We start from the raw sequence: 23873 nt of genomic DNA, 5'->3' as shown, positions 1-23873 counted from the left end.
ATCCTCTTGCTTCAAAATCATCGACACTGCCGACACCTCATTCTCCCTTAAAATCAAAGAAGCACTCCACTTTAACAAAACTAACCCTGACCTCAATGTTCAAGTTTTTTAATTTAATACAATATTTAGTTTATAATACGCTCGGACGCTCCCCATTAATTTATCTTATTCCCATTTTATTGTTGTAATTTATGTATGATATTACTGTATATAAACCTTGTATCATTTATTATTTCACTCATACTAAAGATGGCATCATGAGATATCGAAACATTTATATTCCAAAAAAACTCGTCGTGTATATTAAATGTGTATCATGAATTGTTGGTTTGTCTTTATGTTTGGTGAAACATGATTTGAGTTTTTATGTAGGTTTGTGGGCGACGTTAATATTAAATGGTCGAAGAAGTCTGGCAGTCATTTCTGATGTTCCGTTTATGTATGGTAATGTGACGATTTTTACTGTTTCGTCCGGTTTCTTGTTGCTTTTGTCGTTTGTGTTTTGTTTTGTATTTTGTTTATAGTTTTGTTTATGAAGTTTCTAGGGTAATTGTTTTTAATAAATGTGGAGTATAAGTAGTTGCGTTCTGTTTTTTTGGCTTCTTCCGTATTACAATGAGTGTTTATCCTGTTGAAAAGTGTTCGAATGCAGCTTATTTTGTGTTGTGTTGGATGATTGCTGTTGAAATCGAGTATTTGGTCTGTGTGGGTGGTTTTGCGGTATACTTGTGTGTTTAGTGTACCGTCATCTGTTCTGGTTAGTAGGATGTCGAGGAAGGTAAGTTGTTTGTCTTGCTCTTCGTCTTTAGTAAAGGTAATGTTCTTTGTGGTATTGTTTATGGTGTGTAGGATTTGTTCAGTTTTGTCTTTCTTGACTATGGCAAAGATGTCGTCGACATATCTTTTCCATAGTCTGATGTTTGTGTTTTTTGTGACTGATGTGACGATTTTTACTGTTTGTGTTTTGTTTTGGTTTGTCCACAGTCGGTTTGTGTTTTGTTTTGTATTTTGTTTATAGTTTTGTTTTTGAAGTTTCTAGGGTAATTGTTTTTAATAAATGTGGAGTATAAAAGTAGTGGCGTTCTGTTTTCTTGGCTTCCTCGGTGTTACAATGAGTGTCTGTCCTGTTGACCCTCTAGGGGCCACGGTTGCTCCTGAGCAACATTGAATATATTACCCTGTCTTTGTTCTTACATACAAAATTTTCCCATTCCAAGCCAATGTTGCTGCTGAACAACATCCAAAACTTGTCCCCAGCCCTAAAAAATGGTGCTCGGCTAAATACTACGGATTCTATATGTCGTCAAAATGGCTGCATCAACAAGTCAGTGTGAGAGTGTGTATAAGGTAAGAAAATTTCATCTAGTTCTCTTTTATGTGTAAATTTTATGGGAATTTTATACATAGCAAAGAATAAATATCTAAAAATTATTGAGACATATTGAAACTCAGGATTTACTGTAACATACTTGTAGAAACGATCGTGACATAAATGGTTAGCACTATTTTTCACCCAGCAAACCGCCCTTTTCTTTGTACTATAATATTTTACACAATATAATATTTTACACAATCTAATATTTTACACAATATAATATTTTATATAATATTTTACACAATCGTCGAAAAACGACATATTTTCCAGCCTGGATTATAAGTTTATAACTTAAGGTGGTTGCATGAAAATTTATACTGCAACATTTATCTGTAAATATTTTCATATGTTGATATTAAAAACTGTATTATAAAAATATAAAATTACTCGCCATCTCAAAACAACCTAGCACCAGTGCATGCATGGTTTCCTTTTAGCTTTTCGTTCTTTCCCATTAGCCGCCATCTTTAATTTATTTCCGATTGTGTAAAGTAAAGGGCGGTTTGCTGGGTGGAAAATAGTGCTAACCTTATTTTGTGGACAACAATGTGATGTCTGAGGAAGGCAAGGTTGATCGTGTGTGGAAGTTACGACCTTGGATTAAATAACTACAGACTAACTTCTCAATAATCAGCAGTGACGAATTTCAATCAGTCGATGAAATCATGGTACCATTCAAAGGACGGTCTATTCTGCGTATGTACCTTCCAAAAAAAACCTAAGAAGTGGGGCATAAAACTATGGGGTCGTGCTTCACCAAATGGCATTCTCCACACCTTTGATGTCTATCAAGGGAAAGGTACAAGATTAGAAAGAGAAAACTGCATAGGATGTGGATTAGGTGGTAATGTTGTCCTTCAATTGACTGAGACCCTGCCGAATAAGCCATATAAAGTGTTTGCAGACAATTTTTTCACCAATTTTGCTATGGCTACTGAATTGAAAAAAAGGGGTCTCCAGTATACTGGTACAATTAAGGCCAATTGCTTACACAAAGCACCCCTAAAGTCAGAAAAAGAGCTCAAAAAAGATGGGAGAGGTGCTTATAGCAGTATTTATGAAGTAAAGAGTGGTCTGTCTCATGTAAGATGGTTTGACAACAAAGCTGTAACTTTATTGTCAACATATCTTGGTCCAATGCCCACATCTAAAGTAAGGCGCTATGAACGTTCACAGAAAAGGTATGTCGAAGTTGATCGTCCTGCTGTGATTGGTGCATACAATGCCAATATGGGTGGCATTGACCTGTTTGATATGATGTGTACTCTTTACAAGCGGCAGGTCAAGTCCAGGAGATGGTACTTTTACATCTCTTACCATTCCCTGACAATGGTAATGGCAAATTCCTGGTTTTTATACTGCCGGGAATCGAAGTCCCTGAAAAGAAACAAGTTGTTACAGATGAAAGATTTTCAAATCCAAGCTGCAAAGTCTTTGATATGCCAAGGAAAAACAACTCAAGGTCGTCCATCACTGCAGTCTCCACCACCAATCAAAAAACATCGAGTGCAGCCCAAGCCGCAGCTTGTTATTCGATATGACAATGTTGGTCACTTGCCAGTGTCATTGGAAAAGAAGGGAAGATGCCGATATTGCACAAATGGTTATAGTTTTTGGACATGCTGCAAATGCCAAGTGCACTTGTGCTTGGTTTGTGGAAAAAGCCCTAAAAACTGCTTTGCTTCTTATCACCAAAAATAATAGACAGATGCTAGTACTGCATGTACACTGTTTTGTTGTAAATTTTTCAAGAGCTGTTGTAATTCATAGCATCTACTATTTTGGGAGTTGAACTAAAAATATATGTTGAAGACTTAATTAAATTTATCAAATTATATACCGTTTTTGCCAAATTTTTGCATATCTCTTTTCAATATGTTCATTGCATTTTTATACCTAAATGACAATTGTTGCTTAGGAGCAACATTTCAGAAAGCCAAGTTATACTAGCAAAAAAATTAAAATAGCCTCGTTATCTGTTATGTGACCCCAAATGTACCCACAATCCAGCTGGTAATAATTTTAGCACAAGTTTTAGAATGCTTGGCCCCTAGAGGAATAAAAAGTGTTCGAATTCAACTTATTTTGTGTTGTGGTGTGTGATTGCTGTTGAAATCGAGTATTTGGTCTGTGTGGGTGGTTTTGCGATATATTTGTGTGTTTAGTGTGGAGTCAATCTGTTCTTGTTAGTAGGATGTCGAGTAAAGTAAGTTGTTTGTTGTGCTCTTCGTCTTTAGTGAAGGTTATGCTCTTTGTGGTATTGTTTATGGTGTGTAGGATTTATTCAGTTTTGTCTTTCTTGACTATGGCAAAGATGCCGTCGACATATCTTTTTGATAGACTGATGTCTGTGTTGTTTGTGACTGATTGTGTTTTGAGGTGTTGCATGACGGCTTCTCCAAGGAAGGTGGATAGTGGTGACCCCATTTGTGTGCCTGAAATTTGTCTGTAGTACGTGTTTTGGAAGGCGAATTCAGTGGAGAGGCAAAGGTTGAGTAGGTCTAGGATGTCATTCTTGTCTAGTTGTGTTGTAGATTGCCAAGTATTGTCGTTTGTGATAAGTTACTTTGTAATTTGTTTGGCTATGTCTAGTGGTATGGATGTGAAGAGTGATGTCACGTCGTACGATATCATGATTTCGTCTGTTTTTAGTTTAATGCTTTCAATACTGGCGAGGAAAGTGATGGCATTTCTGATGGTGTGAGGTGAATTTTTGACTAATGGATAGAGAACATTATAAAGATATTTTGAAAGTTCTTACGTAGGTGATCCTGGAAGCGATACGATAGGTCGAAGCGGGTTATTTTCTTTGTGGATTTTTGGTGGTCCGTAGAATTTGGCGTTAGTCAAATTTGTCCGTCATTGGGTCGGATTCTTCTGTAATCGTTTTCGGTCAGTTTCTTTTTGTCTTTTAGTTGGTTCAGTTTCTGGTTGATGCGGTAGATGGTCGTTTTGCTGGGGTCTGCGTACAGAGGCAACGCATGGCAGCCCATGGCAACGCATTTCACTCATGGCAGCGCATGGCATTTCACCCATGAAAACCCATGTCAACGCATTTCACCCCACCGTTTACATTAATCCACCCGCTAATCCAATTAGACGCTCTAAGCGTCTACAAGCTAAAAACAAGTGTAAATAGATAATTCGCTCATTCTGATGAAGGCTCGAAGCAACAAGTCGAAAACTCCATAAAATTATTTATAAAATCCGGTGAAACTTTTATTTTTAAACAATATGCCTGGATTACCAATCTTTAAACATATAAAACTGACATATGCGATAGATATTCTCAGAAGAACGAGAAAATGGGAATTAGTCGCACGCAAAGAGTCATAGACAATGGAACAGCTTCACTTCCTACACATATGCAAACAACAACGAATCCTACAAAACAGCAATAACTACCGACCACCATTAAAAACAACTCACGCTCAATAAATTGTACAGTCAAACAGCCGCCGTATGTTAAACGTCCTCATATCAGGTGCTCACAAGCGCATACGAATCTACCGACATAAACTACAAGAACATCAAGAAACCGCAACAAGATACACTACACAATCAGAGGCCAAATCCATTAATGAAGCCATCAAAAAAGCAACATCCGCATATAGAACAAAACGACACCACCAACTTCATCGAAAATTACAAGAATCAAGAATGGACCATCTTACGGAGGCTGTAATGGTTTTCGGACTGCATCGCGCCAGACAAACACGTGTGTTGTGGTGAAAAGATTGCTCGGAAGGTGATGAGGCGATATTACGTATGAATATATTTGTTTCTTTACTAAATATGGTTACGTTACAATCAACAGGAAAGCTATTAGGAACTGTAAAAAATATTGTGATTATTGCACATAAGTATCTCATAAATATCATTTAGTACACTTGAATTAATTATTTACTAATTACAGGAAGAATATAAGAGCATACTTAACACCCCATACTTACATTATTTTTTGTACTAAACTGATACTTACCTTTGGCCTTACTCATGCGAACTTTAAAATTTCTAATGTACGTTTCCTAAAGCCTAGTTCTCATTCATCGCAAAACGTCGGCGATAGAGCTTTTGCGACGTCGGCGAGCGCTTACTATTAATGAGAACGCGTTAAAATTTATGTCGCCGATTTTCTGTTGCAATCGCCGAGCGTCGGCGCTGCCATCGCAAGAAACAAAACGGTTTGTTTCTTGGGATCATCGCCGATCATTACCGACAACTTTCATAATCTAGTACAACATGGCTGCTTTTGAAAATGACGAACAATCAGACTTCGATTCAGTGCAAGCATTAAATATTCTTGCTGTTAAAGCAAAGGACGATGATCGAAGCTTTATGGAAATTATTCGTGAATTTCCCACGATATACGACAAGCGAACAAACGGTTTTCGTGACAAACGAAAGAAAGCTAACTGCTGGCAACGAATAGCTGAATTGCTTGAAACTACAACAGAAGAAGTGGAAAGGAGATACAAGACTATTCGTACTGCATTTTCTCGTTATCTTTCAAAACAAAAGTTAAAGTCTGGATCTGGAGTAAGCGATATTCCCAATATTGATCAAAGGTTCGAGAATCTTGGATGGCTTATAATCCATATGGCTTCTAGACAAGGGACAAGTAACTTGAATCTATCACTTAGTCAACCAAACACAACCAAAGACAGTGTCTCAAATATAGTTATACTTGGTGCAGAAGATCCCGACTTGGTTGAAGAGTTATCAGATAGAGAAAATGATCAACATGAGGAAACTAATATAACATTAGATATATCTGTAGATGACAATTTTCAAGGCGAAGCAACTGAACAAATTTGTGATGTTGCAGAGGAAATAAGAGACACGGAAAATGGGACCCACCAAAAGCAGCCAACAAAAAGGCAAAAAAGAGATGGTATGAGCTGGGTTGGAGCTAAAATCAATAACAAAATGCAATTGAAAAAAACTGATGAACAAATTAAAGAAGCCATGTCAAAGTTGGACCAGTCCTTAAAATGTTTGGAGCACAGTCAAAAAGATAAACGTAATGTGGAGAATGATGAAGATTACTTTTACTGTTTGAGTTTAGCCCCCAAACTGAGAAGGCTTGATGGAAAAAAGAAGGCTTTAATTAGGAACTTAATTGAGAAGGCTTTCATGGAAGTTGAGTACGGAGGTTTTTCAAAGACAAATTACTTGAATTCATTCCCAACTTTTGTTGGATCTGTGCCAAATAGACTAGCAAATTATGGGAATAATTAAAAGTTTCATATCGGCTTTTGTCACAACAGGTTTATATCATTTAGTTTGTTATATGATGGATAAGACATTTACTTTATTGAGTTTCAGAAGAAATTGTTGCTTACAGTAATAAAACTTCATTATTTTGTATGATTACCATGAAACTACTCAGTGCACTAACTTTATGTAATTTTCCCAAAAATACAACTGTAGAACTTTCAAAGATATTAAATCAAATATAAGCACTTCAAGGAGCTCGAAATTAATCATTTCCACACAAAGTAAGTTACTGCACTGTTTAGTTTGTTGATAACTCAGTTTTTAGCAAGTAGAGTAAAATACTCATTAACTCATTATTGTTTATATTGTTTAAAATTAATGTTCATAATACATGTTAGTTGCAAATATATATTTTACAATGTCTAAAATCTTGCAATGCAGTGTAAATGTTATAGATAACATCGGAGTCAATAGTCCTGGAGCGAATAATTTCATTTGCCATCAAGCATAAAAAGATGTTGATAGGATAAATTTTAACTCAAATGTTTATTTGCATACACACAAGTATGCTAAATTATGCTGCAATGAGGTTGGCTTTTTACAAATAACTATCACTGATCTGTGAATAAAAACCATGTAGTCAACTATTGTAATAACAAGGCTATTAACAACTTAATAATTTTATTTATATGAAACCTGAAATTAGTGGCTACAGGTTATGCTAAGGTGCAGATTATGGTTAGACTATACTCTAGACAATATGTCAGTTAACTTTAAAAACTATTTACATAAGTGACTTGCCAAGACAAGGATCCCTCTTTGCTTGTAAAATATTTCTTGAATTTTTCTCTAACTTCAATAGCTTCACAGGAAGATCTATTATTTGCCCTTCCAACTGTGAATGCTTCCATTGCACCATTATCACCTGATGTAATGCTTCTCCAGTTACCAGGTATGATATTACCTGTAGTATCTTCAGCATCTACAAAACCAGCTGGGATGTAATGGGCATTGTATGTTAGCTGTAAATAATTATGCAGGCATAAGCATGCTTTTATAATCAAGTCAACTGTTTCAGGCTTGGCTTTGATTGGGCGGCGAAAAATCCTCCACCTTGCTGAAAGGATGCCAAAACTGTTTTCTATTGTTCGTCTGCAACGACTAAGTCTGCAATTAAATATTTCTTTCTTTTGTGGTAATCCTTTACCCCCATATGGCTTCATTAACCATAGTTTGAGTGCAAAGAATTATTGAAAATTTGTGCATCATTGTCTCTTCCGTTATTTCCAATATCCACTAATGTAAAACAGTACCTAGCATCACACATGGCCATCAATACGATACTATAAAACTTTTTGTAATTAAAAAAATTAGATCCACTATTAGCAGGGCATTCAATTGCAATGTTTTTCCATCCAATGCACCTCTGCAGTTTGGAAAATTCCACTGAGTAAACATTTCATTTGCGATCTCTTTCCATTCATGTTCAGAGTATGGAGCCTTCTGGTATGTGGTACATAAAGAATTCCATATTCCACTACATGTTTCTTTTATGATATTGCAAACTGTGCTTTTTCCCAATCTGAAATTAAAGGCTTGGGATTGTTGGGAATCCCCCGTAGCTAAATATCGCAAAGTAACGACAAGTCTTTTTCCTGCAGAAACTGGTATTCTGCTGTTGCATTTCTTTTTTGTAATGTAGGGGGCAACAAGATTTAATAGATGCTCTAGCCTCTCTGGACTCATTCTTAAAAATTTGAAAATTTACTCTCGATCGTGCAATTTTAACTCTTCAACCAAAATATGAAATTGACTTTCCTGCTGGCGTTTCTTCAACATTTCTCTTATCCAAAACCTTCTCTTTCGTGGTTTGTTTAATCTGAATAAATTTTGCTTTTTCCTTAACAAAGCCAATAAATACAATTGAAGCTGCACAGAAATTATAATATTCAATTTCAGATTAAAAGGAGCCATTTTTTTCACAAAGCGCTCATCGGCTATCACAGACCATCGCCGATGATGAGCGATGCTTTGCGATGAATGAGAACACAAGGTCATTGAGAGGCCATCACCGACCATCGGCGATAAACGTCGCCGATACTAGCGACGTTTTGCGATGAATGAGAACTAGGCTTAATATTGTCTGCCTAAATCTTTCCAATTTGTTTTTGCTTGTTGGTTTTGTAAAAATATCTGTTACGTTGTCTCCACTAGGTACATATTTTAAGCTAACTCTTCTTGGCTGAATTTCTGATCCGATAAAGTGGTATCTAATGTCGATAAGTTTTGATCTTTGATGATGAACTGGGTTTTTAGCTACATTCATTGCTCCTTGATTATCTATTAAAAGAAAAGATTTACCTTCCATTATACTCACCTTCATATCTAAATAAAGTGGCCTTAAAAACTTCGCTTCTTGAATTGCATTTGCTAGGGCAATGTATTCTGCTTCACACTTTGACAGGGCTACAGTAGTCCGTGATCTGTGACCGATTTTCTTTCATTCCCGTTGGACACCTCAGTAGATAAGATGCAGCTTTGTCACACTTTTGTCACAGAGCTCTTATCCGTGGCAGTTAGTTTCCAGCCTCCCTGAAGTTGATCGGTGCGCGCGCATCTCAACCGGAAATAGAGTAGAATGAACAGGGCTATTACTGGACGACATGGATATTCGGAAACACGACAGAGTTTAATATTGTTTGCTATAGGTAAAGTAACATTGCATCCGTTTTCCTGTTTTTCTTCACGAATATAAAAAAGACGGTACGTTACAAGTTAATCATGTTGGACATTGTCAGACGTTAGAAAAGAGACAAGAATTATGGCACACATGTTTAATCACATATATGCCAACAATGTTGAATTCGTAGATATCGGCCACAGTGACCTAATCAGTTTGCTTTATGTCGAGTTGTTAAGTAAAAAGATTCAGGAGCTATGAAGAGCTGAGAAAAATACATGTGTATTTGAACCTTGGACAGATCTTCAAAACTGTTTGGAATGTTGACTGAGGAGGATCGATGGTTCAATTTTGCAAATCGAGCAGTGAATGTAATCAATCGCGAACATATCTGGAATGGAATATGTGAAACCTTCAAGTTTCTTTAGAACAGTGGACCAACATCTTCTCAAAAGACATACTATGAAAAACTCTGGAAAGCACTGTGGAATGAACTTATGTCAATTTACACACAAACAATTAGACCACCATTTTTTGTAAATTTGTTTGATTATGTTGATTGTGCTTGTGAATTGAAGTATAGAACATCTGTATGAGACTATTTGTGTCATTTTAATAAATATTTCAGTTGCCAACTTGGCTGTATTTGAGATTGTAGTATGAATTACCGTGACAACAGACCAAAGCGATCAATGGACTACATAAATCAGTAAAAATGTCTCTTTCAAAAACGTATAAAGGCGAATGACAAAACGTTATAGCGTTCATTTCATTGTGAGGCCTGGATTAGCCACTAGACAAGTATGGGGGTTTGCGGGAGTAAAGGCGACAGCGAGAATTTGAAAAGAGATAAAAATCATAATCGTCAGAAAATGTTTCGACTTGGAATAAGTTTTGGACGCAATGATCTTAATCTTGAGGGGCACTTGCAAGCAGGATACACAAGTAAAACGGTTAAAAATTATGGGCCTGCCGCAATTAAACTTCCAACAGATAATGCGATAGAAGAAACACTGCCTGTAACTGAAACACATTGAACCCGTCAATAATGAGTAGTTAAAAGAAATTGACATCTAATTGCAAAATTATTATCATGAGAACATTGTCATGAGTAACATCGACCAGTACTTAGCTGGTGTATACTTCAATCCAAAACGTCCAGGAAGCTACAGGGGTGTTGAACATTTGTACCGCGATGTAAAGGCAGAAGGAATGTATGACATAAGTCGTGAAAGAATTAAAGAATGGCTCATGCAACAAGAGGCATACTCTTTGCATAAACCTATTCGAAGAAAGTTTGAAAGAAATCGTGTCGTAGTGAGTGGTATTGACGACCAGTGGCAATTAGATCTTGCAGACATGCAATCTTTGCAAAAGTATAATGACGGTTATCGCTATCGTCTTATCTGTATCGATGTTTTTTCCAAATATGCATGGGCTGTTCCATTAAAAATGAAAACAGGATCGTCATTGGTAGAAAAGATTTTGTCATCAGACGTAAACCAACACACATTCAAACGGATCAAGGCTCGGAGTTTTTTAATCGCGACTTTAAGAAACTTTTTACAGAGGAAAACGTTACCTTGTTTAATATATTTAACGAGACGAAGGCATCCATCGTTGAACGTTTGATACGTACACTGAAAACTAAAATGTGGCGCTACTTCACAGCAAACAAAACCATGAGATGCATTGACATGCTTCCTGATCTACTGTATTCTTATAATCATAGCATGCATTGCAGCATTAAGGAAAAACCGATCAACGTTATAAGTGAAAATGAAGATAGAATTCAGCAAAATTTATATGGTGATAGCAAATTAAATAAACCAACGCATGTAAAATATAAGTTTGATATAGGTGACCAAGAACGAATAAGTAAAATAAAACGAAGGTTTGAGAAGGGGTATTTACCGAATTTTTCAAAATAAATTTTCACTGTTAGTCAAAAAATACCGCGCAATCCTCCTGTATACAGACTGAAAGACATGAAGGGGACGAACTTCAAGGAAAATTTTGTGAAAAAGAACTTCAAAAAGTCATCAAGAAAGACGTTGTTTATGAGATTGAAAAAATACTTAAGAAACGTGGTAGAGGGGGCACTGTACAATATTTTGTAAAGTGGTCTGGTTACCCTAACAAATTTAATTCATGGGTACTGGCATCGGAAATACATATATAAAACGTAACCATTTTCATGATTTTTTCATTTCACATTATACCTTAAAGATGAGCGGAACACACTTCTATCTGACATTACCTAGTAATGCATCTCTCTCTGTATTTCCTGAGAATAAGATTTCGGGTTATCGCGTAAAATTACAACACGTTGTCAGGGTCAGGGGCGGATCTAGGAAATGGCGAAAGTGGCTTGAGCCACGGTCAGAATTCTGCCACTTAAGTTTTTCCAGGGTTGACTATTTCATGATTAAAAATTTTGCTCAAATACAGCAAAATTCGATCAAAAGCAAAAATTGAATGAATTTTGTAATTTTTTGTCAAAAATTTGTGTTAACAGAACACAAATTATCATCCAGTTAAACTCCTAACTGTAAAATCACCGAAAGCATCTTGAATCTTGCCGAATACGCCATGAATATGTTCGGAATATGTGGAATATGTTCGTAAATTCGAACCTGCAATCTCAGAATGAAATGCCACGGTCAGCGTTTAGTTGCTAAATATAGTAACCTTTAGCCACGGTGCAGCGTAGCACGCCAATCACAGGGAACGTTTTGGTCAGGTGCGCCACGGTGAGCCATGGTGATTGTATTTTGATTGCGCAATAAATACAAGTCATATGCAATAGCTCGATTCTTGTCTACTTGAAAAAACGCTACTTCTAGTTCTACTCAGCGATTAGGATCAATGGAAACTTCTAAAAAGATCGATGTTGTTGAAAAGCTCGTCCAAATCTTTCAGCAAGAGAACGCTTGCGAAATTATTTCTGGTGAATTGTCTAACTTGAGACAACACTGTGGTAAAATAATCAACGAGGAAAGGCTTACTCGTATAAATTCTACTGGCGATATTACAAATGCTACGAACTTGTTCATTTTCAAAACTGCAGTTCCCTGAAAGCCAAATTGAAAGATCAGGACCCAATGTCCCTGTTAGGTAAGAATTTACATGTATTGGGGTATTAATTAATATTTTTATTTACGTTTGACATCTTGGCCTGAAATTTATGATCAATCCGTTAATTTTCAGCTATTCATATTTAGTGCATCATGTAAAATATATGTCTAAAGCTGTCATTATTTTGCATACTCTGTCTAATGTACGGCCTAAATAATTTTAATTGTTACTGTCTGTTAAAAAAATGTTTTACTTCAATATTAGTCAAAGCTAGTCCTTTTCAAAATTTAACCCAATCAATAATGTATTATCCTTGTGTTCCTGGCATTTTATGTTATCCCCTGGTTAAAGAAACTAACATATCATTTTGAATAACTGTTACTTTCTTTCGCGGGTTATATAGAATATTGATGCTATAGTAGATGGAATTAATAAGTCGTCTGAATCCTGTTCAACATGCCTAGACTAGTTCCAAATCTTAGACTACCTGCCTGTGACTTTGACTTTATCATGATGTTACCAAATTAACACAAAGACAAAATAACTTTCTCAATTTCAATATCATTAGTCTATCTTTAACAGGATTGGTTATCCTTATTTATTCTAATGTCAGAGTCAGTCTAGCAGATTTGTTTCCAGGTATAACTTGGTATGACAAAGCAGCCATTGATACTTAAATACTAATTTTTCTTTTACTACTTTAGCCAATGGGAATTGTCTGTTCAATGCATGTTCTATTGCATTAGTTGGGAATGAGACTCTCTCTATTTACTTGAGATTCCTAACTAGTGTTGAAATGTTTGAGAATGCAAAATACTATTCTACCCATCCTCTCATCGAGTCCCAGCATAAAAATGGTGCGTTCGCTTAACTTAAAACTGCCTTTGCCATGTGTATATCCGATGCAGCTCTTAACCTCTTTAGAAAATGCGAATGAAAGTGCAGCAGTTTTACAAGAAGCAGTGGAAACAGCGAATAATTACACCTTTTCATCCTTGATGTGTATGTTTGCTTTGTCCACAGTATTCCAGTGTGCTCTTCAGTCATACTACCCAATTACTAATGATGCTGAAGTGAAAGAAAATTGGGATTCGTTGGCTAAAATGTTCAATTTTACAATATATCCAAGAGATTTTGTTGATGGGAGTGCAATTGACTATGTCCATATCTTTCGTTGTGCTGCGATGCCACCTTCTTATTTGGTAGATCAAAAAATCCCATCCACCAAAAATCATTTTGTTACTTTGTGCAAACCAATTGAAGCACTTCAGCCCGGAGACCATTATTTTAAAACACACTTTCCAACCTTATTAAAGTCAGCTATGCCAATATATCATAAAGTTCCTTGGCTCCTAAAGTTTTTTCAGCTCCGTCCTCTTCAAAAGAAGCTACAGTAACCAAAAAACAGACGTAAGTTGCAAAACGAAAGCAAAGTAGCTCAGACACTCTTCTAGTGAAATGAATTTGCCAAACAAAAGAAGGTGAAGACAATCAAGTCAAACATCCTAGCACTATTATATGTGAAGGAATTTCATCCGTAACTTCCAACAGCGGTCCTACTTCAACTTACACTAATTCGCGGGCAGATGATATTTGCAACTACATAAATCCGGTTTCCAATCTTTCTGATGCAAAAATGTACGAAATTCTATGCCATCGGAAACCTGGTTCTGATTACTCTTTCCCCCCTCACGAAAGTACTGGAAGACTTTTTAAGTTTGCATTGTTATCTCGATTTCCACGGTTGGCTTACTCTGCTGTGGAAAACGGTGGTTTTTGCGTCACTTGTGTACTGTTTGGCGGTGAAAGCACGCATATTGCAAGTAAGCTCAAACGTTTGGTGGTAAGTGCTCTTCCACAAAGTGCATCAACCCTTCAGAAGTTATCTCAACATGGCGAAAAATCTAATGTTCATGCAACTGCAATTCTCTGGGCTACACATTTCAAGCAAATGATTGAGAACGAGACACTTGGGATCAATGTGCAGGTGAATACTGCCAGGAAAGAACTTATTAAATTATTGCATCATTACGTGTGCACGCCAAAATCTAGCGTTAAGAGGTCATCGCGATGATGCTCACTATTACCTTGATGGAGAAGATCCCGCTAACCCTGGAAACTTTATTTAAATATTAAAGTATGGCGCTCGATGTGGTAACTTAATGGATGTGCTTTTTGAAAACTGCCTTTCAAACCAAACCTATAGATCAAAAACTATACAAAACGAAATAATAAATATATGTGGCGACTTAACTGAAAAAATTGTCGAAGACATTAAAGATGCGAAATTTTTTGCTATTTTGGCAGACGAAGCTACTGATTGTTACAACGCAGAACAGATGGCCTTTTTTTGCGGTTTATGGACAATAATTTTAAAGTGAGGGAAGAATTCCTCGGTTTTATTACATGCATGAAAGGTCTTTCTGGTGAAGCTCCATCCACTGAAATAAAAAATTTCATTCAAAGCATCAGCCTACGTATGGAAGAATGTCGTGGTCAGGGCTATGACGGCGCTGGAAATATGGCAGGAAAAATTTCTGGAGTTGCTGCCCAAATCATACAGAAATAAATGACAATATTCAATTGAGCTTTGACCCCCTTACAGAAAAAGTTAAAGTCCTTGTAAAACAAGATTACAAAGTATTATTTAATCAACAATTATCAATCTTACTCAGTTTGGAGGAAAAGAAGTAGAGATTTCAAAAACAACCGAAAGCCCTTATGCTTGTGATTTGCACGGATCCATCATGATGTATGTATATTGAAACATTGTACAACCGCAAGTTGTTGGAGGCGTCAATGTAAAATTACTAAAGGCAGTTGCTATTCAAGGAAAATATGGAGACATTGTTTCAAGAACATTCACTAATATCCAATACTTACCCGTGCAAACAAAATCTTTTGAGGACATCGAAATTCTCTTAAGGGATGAGTTAGGAAATCCCATCGCATTTGAACGAGGAAAGTCGATAGTGACACTTCATTTCAGAAAGCAAGCTTCGTCTTATTTTACATAAGAAATATGACTATAACAAATCGTTACGTTCAATATTATCTCAACCAACAACAAGGATACGGTTCATCACCAGTGTTTAAAGGAGCACCTTGGCAAAGAGGTAATGGGCAAGTGGGTTATGGTCTTGGCGGCTTATTTCGCAGTTTGGTTAGAGCTGTAATACCTCTGGCAAAAACCGGTGCAAAAGCTCTGGGTAAAAAAGCTCTTAACATGGGAGCAAACGTTTTAGGCGATGTTATATCCGGGAAAAGTGTGAAAGAGTCTGAAAAATCGCGAGTAAATCAGGCTGCTAAAGATGTGGGAAAAATGGCTGTAAATAGAATGCAGCAGTTTGCTCAAACAGGAAGAGGAAAGTCTTCAAAGAAACGGACAAGGAAACCAGCTAAAAAGAGGAAAGCGACGACTTTCATTGCCATTCACAGTTCAACCAAGAGACGCAGAGCAGCTAAAGAAGCAGAGGACATTTTCGGCTAAATATGGATTTCGTTAATCCAAAATCTGTAGAATGTAGAAAAACCGAACTTGATTTACTTTCTGTCGCACCAACACAAGTCACTTTAGAAAAGAGGCATTGGATTGATCATCAACCTGTGTCCAGCGTATCTAAAAATGGACCAATTTTATCGCCAGGCACAGAAGATTATGATGACATGTCTAAGACAATATTGGTAACTAGAGCGAAAGTAACAAAAGCCGATGGTGGGGATATCGATGATGACACTAAAGTTGGACCTGTAAACAATTTCTTGCACAGTTTGTTCAAGCAAGTTGACGTGTTTCTAAAAGGAAAGTTAGTTACACAAGCAACAGGAACATATCCATATCGTGCATATCTCGGCACACTTTTAAATTATGGTCTGCCAGCCAAATCACGAGGAATGTTTATTTTTGATAAAACGCGAAAGAATTCTCTAGAACCTATAGAATTGAAATTCTTTCTCCGTCTTACGGCGTCGCTAATCAGGTCTGATATATTTGATTGAGGGATAATAACACCGTCAAGTTTGACTTGTCCTGAATCATCCCAAATCATTATATCCGGATATGCTTTAAGACGCTGCAGTATTGCTGTCGCGCGTTCACGCATCGTCTTCGGCACACTTTGTACAATGACGGAGTCAGCTAATGTACGCACTTCGTTGTTTATTACTGAGTTTCTTTCTTTCCCGTCGGCAGTATCCACCACGCGTACTGTGGGTATCTGAATATCCTTTTGTTGCTTCAAATTAAGGAATTGCTCAAAGTTTGCGTTGAAAAGTTTTTGCCTTTGATCGTCACTTAAACTGTCTTGGTGAGGGATGTGTAAGAGTTGAGTATCTTTTTGCATCATGTTCATCGTAATCGGTGAAACTTCAAATTTTTGCTTTTGTTCATATTTATTATAAACGTCTTCAGGTACTAAAATCATTCGCTTGACATGCTTCATTATTTCAGCAAACTCCCTAGTACGCTAAAACCGGCGGTAGGAAGGCGCTCAGTAGATTGCCTCCTTTTTGACTTAAAAGTTTTTTCTTTTTAGCTCTTGAAATTCTCTTGTTCGCTAAGGCTCTGAGATGTTTCTTATACCTCGACAAGCGTCGTTTTTGACTCGCAGATATCGGTACAGTTCCTTTTAACGCATTAACTGCGCATTCACAAATGCACAACATGACATCAGATGGTCCATGTTCGATGATAACCTTTCGAATTTTCGGCTTAGATTTTGCAAGTAGTTGCAGGTACAGAAGATTGCTCCTAATTCGTTTAGACATGATGCTTAAATGATTGTTGATGTCGATGCTTATCACTTATGTACATAGACAATCTGCTTTTCACCGGGCAAGATATTTGTTGTGACACGCATATTGTCAGGTGTGAGTTGATGCAAATCGAGGAAAAGATAACCGTAAGGGCGACATGTGGCGTCTTGAAATGACTCCAAAAGGTAATTCGTTTTCTTGTGGTCCATTTGGCATGCCAATGTTGCAATACCTAGCGAATCTCTGGGGTTTTTAATAGTGATCATGTAGTGGGAATTTAAGGTGATTGTTCGGGATTGTTTACCCAGAGGAAATAAATTTTGTGTTAGATGCATGACAGAGGCACCACGGTGATGCGATCCACGGGTAAATAAATCGGACATTCGTTGATCGCTAGAACATTCATACATCAAATCGTCAATGACCACTAAAGAGTTCTGGCACCCCTCTAGTATATCAAATAAGTTGTCTGGGAACCCTTCTACAAAGTCGATGTTTGGAATTTTTGATTCCATTTCATCAAATTCACTTTGTCGTTCACCATAACAGTAAATAATTTTACTTGGAACATGATTAAAGAGCTCATCCAAATTATGAAGGATAGACCTAACCAGAAAGCTCTTACCCGACTGGCTTTGCCCACAAATATAGAAGTTAGCAGGCGTTTTGAAGCGCGCGTCCATTGTCTCGTAAATGAAAGCAAAGTTGTTTTACAAACACCTATATAGCACTCGCATGTAATCGTCTTCTGTAAAAACACGATAAACAAGAAGCTGACTGAATATGAATGAATTAGTTAAACATTGAGCATATGTACAATTGCACGCATTTTCTTTTATCTGTTGTCTGCGAAGGATGTCGTTCACACGGCAAGACATTGTGAAAACTTGGGTTTGTGCAACTCAAGGGGGGAATAGTCAGCACTCTATTATGGATTTAATAACGAATTTGGCATATGCCGATATTATCCCGACAAGAATAATGAACAGCGAAACTCTCCAGTATATTGTAGTAGCGCAAATATCGTTATACAGTACCTGGAACACAGCAACTTCGCTCTCATTTTGTTTATCGCGCAAATGCAAAAGAAATTATGGTCTGACATCTTCAACAAAAAATTGCAGATGCTGTCAAAAAGTTGGAAAGTGAAGAGGGCATAAACATCTATCATTACCATAAAATGAACATTAAAAATGATATGGACTTAGAAACTCATATGACATGTTAAAATTGTTTAATAAAACACATTGTTTTTACTGTACTATTTACATTCGACAACAAAATCTTTTTTCATTACACATCAACACTTCCTGCTCTAACAAATATTTTTGACAGAGCATGCAAAAGCACTACAAAGGTCTCACAAGCATAGGCCTGTTTTCAAATTTTTCATTCATTTGTATTGTTTACAGCATAGCTATTTTTTACATTTTGATAAGATGAGTTTTTCGTTGCTTTGGGGTTTTTTTTGCGGTAGTGGGAGAAATCCACACTGAAAAATGTAAATATATAAAAATGTACCATTTGTTGGATTGTTCCAATTTAAACCTTAATGGTGTTCCAGTAAATGAAAGAGATGCAAGAGTGAAAATATCAGCCAGAAAGAACCTTATCAGAAGTGTTGACGAGACATCTGTAATTCGTGCGTTCCTGAACATTCTATATATAGATCTTTGTAAAAACCCACTGTCCTGTCCTGTAAACTTCTCATTGTTAAACATTCTTCACGATCCATGTCCAAAGTCAAGAACTGTTGTGCTATTGTCGTCATCCGTCAACTCTTTAACGTCCATATTACCATCAGTCCAATTTATTCCCACAAATTTTTACATACATCCCCCCACGACCTCTTTGAATTTTACATCGTCACTGTCGTCGTCATCATTGTCGCTGTCTTCGTCGTTTTCATCGTCACAGTCATCACGGCCGTTAACACCTTCCTTGTTACATTTACTGCACTCCTCTTCGTTGCCGCAGTCACAGTTGTCACAATGTCGCCCTCGCCGTCATCATTATTTTCAGAATCGTTATCACTGTCTCAGCTATCGCTGTCATCTTCCACGTTCATGTATCACCCCACGTCCAACAAAGAAAAAAATGTTAACACTCGTGTTTTGGTATCGTCCATCATAGCTTCAATCGTTGTTTGTATAATCTTTTTATTTCTCTTTTTCTGCAATTGTCGTCGTCGTCGTTACAATGTTCATGCTCCTTCACGTGTTGAGCAAGTTGATATGCCACAATACAGTAGCTACCTTCGTTGTCATTCCATGTCTTTGTCAAGATCTAGTGAAGAAGAGTTTCGTGTTACCGCCGTCTAAGTATAATCACCTTATATATTTTGTTTGCTTGTTTTGTCCATTGATTCAACGCTGTTTGGTTATATGCATGTCAGTCCGTGATCTGTGACCGATTTTCTTTCATTCCTGTTGGACACCTCAAGGAAGGTCGTGAAAAGTTCAAGACAGAACGACTTTTACATGCTTAATACAATTTTACTTCTTGTCATCTCCAAAACGCTGCAGTTTTATGGCTACATTACATTGAAATTTTAAAATTTGTAGCTCATTACAATTTTGAAATCCGCCATTTTTCCCTGGAAACTTCATGTTATTTATATTTTGTGTGCTAGTGCCAGACCTAATAGAGAGCTATTCCGCACGATAATGCTGGCAAACATAAATAAAATGCCTAAAAGAAATACATATTTCACTCGTGCATTAGGTTGGATTTTAGCAATTGTTGCGAAGATAATATTTTGCAAGTTATTATCGTATTGTGCAAGACAAGGCGCGCTTTTTTTAAAGGTCTGCCTCGAATTCGTCGTAAATGTCATCATCTAAAAACTCCTCTTCCTCAACATCATTGTCGTCATTAATATCTACATTCGTGTTTGCAGTACACGACCATACATCTGTGTACTTCACTCCTGCTTTGTTACATGAACAACGTTGGGAGTTACAGCCACGTTGCAGCCACTGTTACAACCACAATGAACGTTATCAAGTAGGGAATCCGGCGCTAGGGGAATGGTCATCCATACGATTTCAGACTTGCAATTTCCCGTCACTCGTTTGCCACCCATTTTCATCCGGAGGAGTAATATCCATTTGTGGTTGTAAACCAAAAGGCCAAAGCGCAGCTTGGTACAAAAATGAAGAAGGCTGTAAGTTCCATAAACTTCCATTGCTAATCAAGAGTTAGTGTAAATATTGCTAAAGTCATTCTTATTGCATTCTGTATACAACTGAGAGGTATTTTGCAAAAAGAAGTTAAAAATCTCAGTTAAGAAGCATAAAATCTCAAAACACCGAGCTAGAACTCAACATTATATGATTCTTAGAACAAACTTAGCTACTATTTGTTTACAATATGTCAGAAGTGGTAAACTTTTGTATTTTTCAACAATCTCTTTCATAGGTTGTGATTATTGTTAATCTTCAGTTAAGGCTTTATGCTCAAGATCATGTTTTACAGTGAGCCATTTCAGAAGCCAGAAAGCTGGGGTTTTTTGCTTGGGTTGAAACTTTGTTTTATGGTAAATTTGATTAGCAAGGACTTTCATAGATAAAGTTGTCTTTGTCATACCATGAAAAGGAGAGTGAAAGAGTTCTGGCACATTGATTGAAAAAGTGATCCTGTATATATATTTCTCAACAAGAAATGTAGTTATGATTCTGATCTATACATACTAATTTACTAATTTACTCTGTGTCCTTTGATAAAAGTTTATAATGTTGATTTAAAATAAAGAATATCTGAATTATTTTTGAAGTCATTCTTTATATAATCAATGCATGGAAACAGCAACTAAAGAATGACAACAAGATCCTCTGTTAGAAGTAAGTGAGCAAGCACTTTAATGTTTAGTGCAGCTTCTAAAAGACCAAAAAAATGTTGTCCTTCTATATTTAAAAAGAGAAATTTCAGTATTCTAATCTTCCAAAGTAAAGAATGGACTTCAATTATCCTATGTGGAGTGACCTTGTAGAAAGAGTGGTCAAAACATTGAATCAAAGTAATTCTTGTGTTTAGTGAGTCTAATAGCCTGATAGCAATACTTTTAAAACATTATTTTTGCTCTTGCATCACTTTAAGCAGGTTAATCAGAAAGGCATGTACTTTATGGCATCTGTAACATAGCTGTAAGCTGCTAAATGTTTGTTCTACAATTTTTACATTTATCTTAGGCCTATGCATAATGATGTGCCTCTTTAAAAGCTTATTAACAAAAAATTCTTTAGTGCTAATGATCAATTTCTTACCAAGTTTTAGTGTTTAAGGAACAATTTATGGAAAGATGCGTTGCCATCCTTCGAAAAGTGAAGTTGCGCACGATTTAACCATGAGTTCTTAAAACTGAAAAGATTTAGGTCTAAAACAGGCTTCTCCTATGTTGATACATAAGTGCAAAGGTGACAGTTTAGGTTTGCTTCCAAAATTTTCGACAGAATTCTTCATTTCAAACTTACATTTTACTTGGAATTTATTAAGAGTCTCGCCTTTTTGCCACCTTTCAAGATGGCGAAATTTGCCTCATCATGACAACGGCAGTTAGATACATGGAGTTCCGCACCAAAAAAATGGCGACTTTCAAAATTGAAGGAGCGAGGAATTTTGAAATTCAACCGCGAAACACTAAAAAAGTGCAGCTTTTTAGAAGTGACAATAAAAAGAATATCAAACAAGTGACTTTCTATCTATTTTGAAAATTTTGCGTCCTTCCTTGAGGTGTCCAACGAAACTCATTTTTAAAGCATATTTTTGAGGCACAGATCACGGACTATGTCACTTTATTAATTTACCTGAGTCGACTCTATACTTGATTATCAATCTGCCTGTAAAACGAACGTTCGCTGTCGGAGTGATCAATGTCGTCAAGAAACTCCACATCGGATTGTCCTTGGGAAAAGCTTTCTTCGACTTCATAGTTGGTTTCCATTAAATCAATCAACTCGCTACATTCACCTTGACCTGCCATACATTCCTTGTAATTTTCTAGTGCGGTAGGATGCACGGATGTGAATAAAACATTAGCCACGGCTTCGCGTGCGATCTGAGGTAAACTGTTGGAAATTTCCGCTGTCGGAAACCAATGATAGCCGTATGGAATGGTATTGGCACCTCCGTCTGTTATTATACGTTTGTCAAAGACAACTTGATATTTCTTAATTTGATTTCTATTTACAAGTTTATGCGACCATTTCTCCCTATTTTACATTCTTCTATTTTTAAAACTGAAGGTTTTTCTACATAATTATAAATCATATCTTTTAACAAATCGAAGTTTAAAAGCAAGCTATTTTTAAAATTCAATGTAAAGCCTCTTATTTTACAGTGTTGCTTGCCGTTACTAACTGCATAAGCATAATTCTTAGGACCGCCACAGACAAATTCAGTAATGTGTTCGCCTTCACCAATTTCATTGGTCAAATCTCCTAAATAGTCTCCCAAAGGAGGCTTTGGAGAATTAGGCTTTGCAACATACACACAACTGTCAGTGTCTGCATACAGTGCATGATGTCCTAGTAAATCTAACAAACTGTAGAGCTCCAAACGTGCCCATGCAGTTGTAAAAATACCAATAAAAATATTTGTTGTTTTATTTTCTTTTTGAAACTCCCAATCACGCTTGTATACAACTTCGACTAATCATCATTCAGTAATTGTATGTCGTGAATTTCAGTGTCTGCACTATTTAGTCGTTTGTAAAATACAAGTGGATCGTGAATAAACTCCGTAATTAACATATCATTACGTTGTGCAAATTTACAACACAGCGAGTTTAAACAAAGTTTTGCTAGTGCTCTTAACCCAGGATTTTTCACAATTTTTTCCTTATGCAATAGAATTCCCTCATGCTTTAGATAGTCGTCGATATATTTTGCCTGGTCTGCGTCTGAGTTTACCCAATACGGAAAGCCCAAAGCTTGTTTCAACCTCAAAACGAAATTGACATATTCACTAAATAAACTGTCCGATGTTTCTTCAAAATGCCAAATTTCATGCACCTCCAAAATTTGTAGCCTTTTTCAATTGCCATGTTCATTTCAATGGTCGTAAAAGTCCCACAAAATGAACGCTGGTTTTCGGAATGATGGCTTTCTGCAGAGGCATTAACAGCACACCGCTTAAACCGCGGAAACATTAATTTACACCATTAACTTTGATTGAGGGGCACGGGATGAAACAAGCCTGCCGGTGCCAAAACGCGACACTTAATCAAACCGAAGTAATTTGGAAGATCTTCAAAATTTTTGCAAATAATTGTAGGGTGAGCTATAGGATAACGGTGATTTTTCATAAAGCCTTGTAAAATCGTTATTAAAGATTTTCTCATTTTCTTCGGCCTTACGAAACAGTTTAAAACCCTCAACTCTTCCACCAAAAAAGCTATCGGCAGGGTAAAGGTCTGTTATAATTTCATGTGTGTTTAAAAAATGCTGCATTTGAGGAGTTTGTCTGAGTTGCTTGAAATCATGCTCCCATATGGTTTTTACTTTATATCCTAACTCCGTTAATCTTTTTTAATGCTCAATGGTTCGGTTATATGCTTCTCTTAGCGTTGTACCTGTACGGTAAGGATTTTCACTCTTCAAATCCAGGCAAAAGGGTAGAACTCATACACGGTGTTTGTGTCTTCACAAAATCCATCGACATAATGTTTATTTAACAACGGATCATAAATAACTTTCTCCCCCCCATGACGAAGAGTGTGTTTGATTATTGCTTTTTGTTTGAAAGGAAACAAACTCCAGCCACTCA

At 36.7% G+C, this 23873-nt stretch overlaps 2 protein-coding genes across 2 annotated transcripts; one reads left to right on the top strand and one right to left on the bottom strand.

Annotated features, from left to right (window-relative positions):
• Window positions 1–5617: 5617 nt before the first annotated feature.
• Window positions 5618–6616, top strand: LOC124456924. The gene has a single exon (XM_047007230.1). The coding sequence runs from the start codon at window positions 5618–5620 to the stop codon at window positions 6614–6616; it is 999 nt and encodes a 332-aa protein (XP_046863186.1).
• Window positions 6617–6971: 355 nt separating this feature from the next.
• LOC124456923 lies at window positions 6972–8978 on the bottom strand. The gene is given in 3 exon segments (XM_047007229.1): window positions 6972–7844; window positions 7847–8021; window positions 8973–8978. Coding segments are annotated over 3 exon segments (657 nt in total). The 3' UTR covers window positions 6972–7368.
• Between the last annotated feature and the right edge of the window lie 14895 nt (window positions 8979–23873).

The sequence above is a fragment of the Xenia sp. Carnegie-2017 genome, unplaced genomic scaffold (assembly GCF_021976095.1).
Source record: "Xenia sp. Carnegie-2017 unplaced genomic scaffold, XeniaSp_v1 HiC_scaffold_6, whole genome shotgun sequence".
Lineage (NCBI taxonomy): Eukaryota > Metazoa > Cnidaria > Anthozoa > Malacalcyonacea > Xeniidae > Xenia > Xenia sp. Carnegie-2017.
The sequence above is the reverse complement of the archived record's forward strand: the minus strand, read 5'-3'. Positions and strand labels throughout refer to the sequence as shown.

Bases quoted from the DNA above. Each gene is read 5' to 3' on its own strand.
- LOC124456924 (XM_047007230.1), top strand. From the start codon at position 5,618: ATGGCTGCTTTTGAAAATGACGAACAATCAGACTTCGATTCAGTGCAA.